General features: G+C 45.7%; 1 protein-coding gene across 1 annotated transcript in view; it reads left to right on the forward strand.

Annotated features, from left to right (window-relative positions):
* The window catches only part of LOC310646177 (ankyrin repeat and fibronectin type-III domain-containing protein 1-like), a gene marked incomplete at its 5' end in the record, with an annotated part of 598,148 nt that overhangs the window by 569,360 nt on the left and 22,788 nt on the right, over positions 1-6,000 (forward strand). Inside the window, 2 exon segments of the mRNA XM_083372437.1 lie at positions 2,667-2,861; positions 4,762-4,875. Coding sequence (XP_083228563.1) covers positions 2,667-2,861; positions 4,762-4,875 — 309 coding nt within the window.

Raw genomic sequence — 6,000 nt, forward strand, 5'->3', positions numbered from 1 at the left:
GTGGAGAGGCCTAGCTGTCAGCGTAGGTAATAATGGGACCTGTGAACTCTGAAAGAGGTGTGACTTTCTTTTTCTGTTCTGGCCTGTCAAGCAAAGGAAGAGATTCCATGGAATAAAACATCTGCCTTCTAAGCCTCAACGGGGGTCTTCTCCTCTTGTTCATGAAGGTTGAGCAAGGGGCAGGTACCTCACACAGACTGCTTGCAAAGGCTTCAGTTTGTGGGCCATTTACAGTGGTGGGATTCAGCCGGTTGGCACGAGTTCGGCAGAACCGGTAGCTTAATTTGTTGTTGTTGTTGTTGTTGTTGCCCCAGGCCCAGAATGGACTTCCGGAAGCGGCATCCACCCAGAGAACCGGTGGTTCACCTAATTTGAATCCCACCACTGGCCATTTGGCACTTTTCCTCTCTGCGACTGCTCAAGAAAAAAAAAAAAGGCCATAAAACCCAGAGGTGCTTTTTCAGGAGGCCGCTAGACTTTCTCGTTTTCGTTTCTTTGAAGACGTTTCGCTTCTTCATCTTCATCTTTTGTGTGATGGGACATTTGTTCCTATCTGGATATGCTTCGCCCAAGGCCCAGTTTGCTGGTTCTTCATACCGATGGTGGCAAACGTCAACACGTGGCTGCTTACTAAAGGCCCCGGTAGCTGGAGCAAGTTGCAGCGTGGACCTGCGTGCAGCTATAGAAAGGATTTTTTTTTTTTGCATAATCAATTCTAGGAGTAGAACTGGAAGTGCGTGGGATGACATGCAAACACAAGACACACACACACACACACACACACACACCCTCCGGGATATGTTAATGGTGTGGATTCATTGCCATAGTTCAGGGGTCTTCAAACTTGGCCCTTTTGTGACTTGTGGACTTCAACTCCCAGAATTCCTCAGCCAGCCATGCTGGCTGAGGAATTCTGGGAGTTGAAGTCCACAAGTCACAAAAGGGCCAAGTTTGAAGACCCCTGCCATAGTTTCACGCAAATGCAAATGATGCTAATGCAGTTTTTAAAATATTAAAATTCAAAGCCCATTAGGCGTTTTGTTGTTATTGTGGTTTGGGAAGAGGAGCACAAAACCTTTCGTGTTGCTTAGTGCTAATTTTGCTAGGCAGGAAGGCCCATTTTTCAACGCTCTATTTCGGAGAAGGGAAGGGAAGAGAAAATAGAATAAAATAAGTAGAATAGAGACTAGAATAAAAAAAATAGAAGACGATGGAATAGAAAACGGAACAGAATAGTGAACAGACTGTGGAAGAGGAGAGAAAAATAGAACAGAATGGAGAACAGAATAGAAAATAGAACAAAACGGAAAGGAGTGTCAGAGCTGCCGTATCTTCCAGTCGCAAGTTTTATTCTTCTGCTCAATAAATCAATCAATCGCGGCAACTCTTTTCTGATCAGGAATCCCTTCTCCTTTCCTTCCTTCGCCTCCTCCACTACTACTTCTTGTCATCTAATACCACTTTACAATGCCTTGGTAAGGCCACACTTAGAATACTGCATCCAGTTTTGGTCACCACGATGTAAAAAAGATGTCGAGACTCTAGAAAGGGTACAGAGAAGAGCAACAAAGATGATTAGGGGGCTGGAGGCTAAAACATATAAAGAACGGTTGCTGGAATTGGGTATGTGTAGTTTAACGAAGAGAAGGGTGAGGGGTGACATGATAGCAGTGTTCCAATATCTCAGGGGCTGCCCCAAAGAAGAGGGAGTCCAGCTATTCTCTAAAGCACCTGAAGGCAGGAGAAGAAGCAACGGATGGAAACTAGTCAAAGAGAGAAGCAACCTGGAACTAAGGAGAAACTTCCTGACAGTGAGAACAATTAACCAGTGGAACAACCTGCCTCCAGAAGCGGTGAATGCTCCAACACTGGAAGTTTTTAAGAAGAGACTGGACAGCCATTTGTCTGAAATGGTATAGGGTTTCCTGCCTGAGCAGGGGGTTGGACTAGATGACCTCCAAGGTCCCTTCCAACTTCTTCTTCTTCTTCTTCTTCTTCTTCTTCTTCTTCTTCTTCTTCTTCTTCTTCTTCTTCTTCTTATTATTATTATTATTATTATTATTATTATTATTATTATTATTATTATTATTATTATTATTATCATCATCATCATCATCATCATCATCATCAATAGTAATAGGAGTGGCATGGCTTAGAGTACAACTTGTTATTCAAGAACCTGTTTTGAATTAGAAAGCAGATCTTGTGGTTTGGGCTGACCAGAGATGGACCACAGATTCTGCCCATAAACCTTGTTTCTAAATCTGCAAGAAAAAGGGACCAGAAGAAGTAGCTCTGCTTTTATTTAAAAATTTGAATCTCAGCTTATCTCCCTGATACTCCTTAAGAAATAAGGATTGAGAAGACTACCTAGATTTCTGGAATTGCTAGGCACGGGCCATTCGCTTGGTCTAAAACAGGGTTTCCCAACCTCGGCCACTTTAAGATCTGTGGACTTCAATTCTCAGAATTCAACACAGCTGGCTGGGGAATTCTGGGAGCTGAAGTCCACACATCTTAAAGGGGCCGAGGTTGGGGAAACCCCAGTCCAAAGCCATAGAGAATCTTTTTTCCGTTATGTAGAGGGGATTGTTCCTTGTTCCTCTACCTTTTTTCTCCTCCCCCCCCCCTTTAATGTTTTCCTTTCCTTACTTTTCTCTCCCAAGTTGTAAGCCTGGAGAGTCGGTCTTTGCATCTGGCGACCCTGGTTCGGGAAGCAGAACAACGGGTCAACGACCTCACCGCGCAGCTGGTGAACGAGGTGCCCGACGCGGAAAGCTCGGAAAAAGAGAAACAGCTGAAGGCCTGGGAATGGCGCTACCGGCTTTACAAGCGCATGAACGCCGGATTTGAGCACGCACGTGAGTCTCTGCGAAAACAAGGCCCTCTACACCGCCGCTCAGAAAGAGCGGGAATGTTGATGCACTGGAATATTGGAAGAAACATGAAGTCCTTCCAAACTAGTCGTCAGAAAAGGGGAGCCAGGGCCATGCAAACCAGCACCCACAATCAGGTAGTCCTTGATTTACCGCCACAGCGCTAACCAACATTGCCATCTCTAGTTGTTAAATGAGCTTTGCTCCATTTTATGACCTTTCTTGCCACCGTTGTTAAGGGAATCCCTGCAGTTGTTAAGTTAGTAACACAGTTGTCCACAGAGACCCCCGGCTTCCCCGTTGACTTTGCTCGTCCGAAGGTCACGAGAGCCCAGGGTCACTGCAACCATCATAAACAGGAGCTAGTTGCCAAGTGTCCTAATTTCGATCCCATGGCCAGGGGGATGCTGCAGTGGTCATAAGTGTGGGAAAACGGTCATAACTCCCTTTTTTTAGTGCCTTTGTAACTTCAGGCACTCCCTAAATGAATGGCTGCAAAGTCGAGGATTAACTGCATTGAATGAGAATCCATCCCGTTGACCATCTCTAAGACAGAGGTTGTCTGTTCTTCTTGTTGATACCAGCCTGTGGGAATGTAGTAAGGGAGTCAGAAGATTTACGTCTCCTGTTCTTGAAGCAAGTCGCTATTTAGGAGGCAAGGTTGCCCAATGACAATAGATTTCCCAGTCCTGTTCCAAGAACCCTTTTGTTCTGGGCAGAAGTTTGAAACTACACATTTCTCCCAAGTGTGCTGCCTGAGCATGAAGGGAGATTAAGTTTCGTCATGGCAATCGATGGCTTGTAACCAGCATGTCTTCTGGAAGACCCTGAGATGAGTCAAGTCAGCGAGCAGCAAGACTGGTTGCCAACTGAACCAAGCGCCACTGCCTGGCTCGTTTGAGTTTGAAAGGAAACTTAACTTCCATTCCTAGCTAATCTAGCTGTAATGGGTGGGATATGGCTTGTATCACCAACCAACTCCGTTGGAGAGAGAGAGAGAGAGAGAGAGGGAGGGAGGGAGGGAGGGAGGGAGGGAGGGAGGGAGGGAGATTAGATAGATAGATAGATAGATAGATAGATAGATAGATAGATAGATAGATGGATGGATGGATGGATGGATGGATGGATGGATGGATGGATGGATGGATGGATGGATAGATAGATAGATAGATAGATAGATAGATAGATAGATAGATAGATAGATAGATATAGATTAGATAGATAGATAGATAGACGGATGAATGGATGGATGGATGATGGATAGATATGATGGATGGATAAGATAGATAGATAGATACATAGATATAGATAGATGATAGACAGACGGACGGATGGACGGACAGATGGGATAGATAGATAGATAGATAGATAGATAGATAGATAGATAGATAGATAGATAGATAGATAGATAGATTAGATAGATATAGAATAGATAGATAGATAGATAGATAGATAGATAGATAGATAGATAGATAGATAGATAGATAGATAGATAGATAGATAGATTTGTATTGAACAACAGTTCAATATAAAGAGTGGCTTTGCAGCAAGATGGAAGACAAACAAATTTACTAGATAAATAAAGCCAGCCATGAACAGACCAATCAGCCAATAGGAAGGCAGCAGATAAGCACGACTCACAGAACAGCCCAAAGCCTGTGTTCCAGGAGAGAGAAATTCCGTAAAGATGGGCTTCAGCATGAGTCCAAAAGACTCCTCTCTATCTCTGTATCTCCGTCAAGGTTATCTTTCCTTTCCAACATTTTTGTTTCATTTTCTCTGCGAGTAACAATTAGACTCTTAGTTTGCCTTGGATGAAACATTCCTTCTGAACATCGGGCTCACTTTTCCTGATATCTGTGCTGTATTCCTCCCCCCCCCCCAGGAGTTCCAGATCCACCTACAAATGTCCACCTTTCAGTGGCCAGCAGCACCTCTGTCGAAGTGTCATTTCAGGAGCCTCTCAGTGTCAATTCAGCGATTGTCACCAAATACAAAGGTAAGCCTTTGGGTATTTCGCCAGGAGTAGCGATCGAAGTGTTCCGAGCGTGAAAGTTGAAATCTCCTGGTGATTGGCCCAAAGTCACCCATCTGGCTTTCAGGTCTAAGGCAGGACTAGAACTCCCAGTCTCCTGGTGATTGGCCCAAAGTCACCCATCTGGCTTTCATGTCTAAGGCAGGACTAGAACTCCCAGTCTCCTGGTGATTGGCCCAAAGTCACCCATCTGGCTTTCATGTCTAAGGCGGGACTAGAACTCCCAGTCTCCTGGTGATTGGCCCAAAGTCACCCAACTGGCTTTCATGTCTAAGGCGGGACTAGAACTCCCAGTCTCCTGGTTATTGGCCCAAAGTCACCCATCTGGCTTTCATGTCTAAGGCGGGACTAGAACTCCCAGTCTCCTGGTGATTGGCCCAAAGTCACCCAACTGGCTTTCATGTCTAAGGCGGGACTAGAACTCCCAGTCTCCTGGTGAGTGGCCCAAAGTCACCCAACTGGCTTTCATGTCTAAGGCGGGACTAGAACTCCCAGTCTCCTGGTGATTGGCCCAAAGTCACCCAACTGGCTTTCATGTCTAAGGCGGGACTAGAACTCCCAGTCTCCTGGTGATTGGCCCAAAGTCACCCATCTGGCTTTCATGTCTAAGGCGGGACTAGAACTCCCAGTCTCCTGGTGATTGGCCCAAAGTCACCCATCTGGCTTTCATGTCTAAGGCGGGACTAGAACTCCCAGTCTCCTGGTGATTGGCCCAAAGTCACCCATCTGGCTTTTATGCCTAGAACTCACCGTCTCCTGGTGATTGGCCCAATGTCACTGAACTGGCTTTCATGTTAAAGGTGGGTCTAGAACTCACTGTCTCCTGGTGATTGGCCCAAAGTCACCCAACTGGCTTTCATGTCTAAGGCAGGACTAGAACTCCCAGTCTCCTGGTGATTGGCCCAAAGTCACCCATCTGGCTTTCATGTCTAAGGCAGGACTAGAACTCCCAGTCTCCTGGTGATTGGCCCAAAGTCACCCATCTGGCTTTTATGCCTAGAACTCACCGTCTCCTGGTGATTGGCCCAATGTCACTGAACTGGCTTTCATGTTAAAGGTGGGTCTAGAACTCACTGTCTCCTGGTGATT

The sequence above is a fragment of the Vipera ursinii genome, assembly GCF_947247035.1.
Source record: "Vipera ursinii genome assembly, chromosome: 13".
Classification (NCBI taxonomy): Eukaryota; Metazoa; Chordata; class Lepidosauria; order Squamata; family Viperidae; genus Vipera; species Vipera ursinii.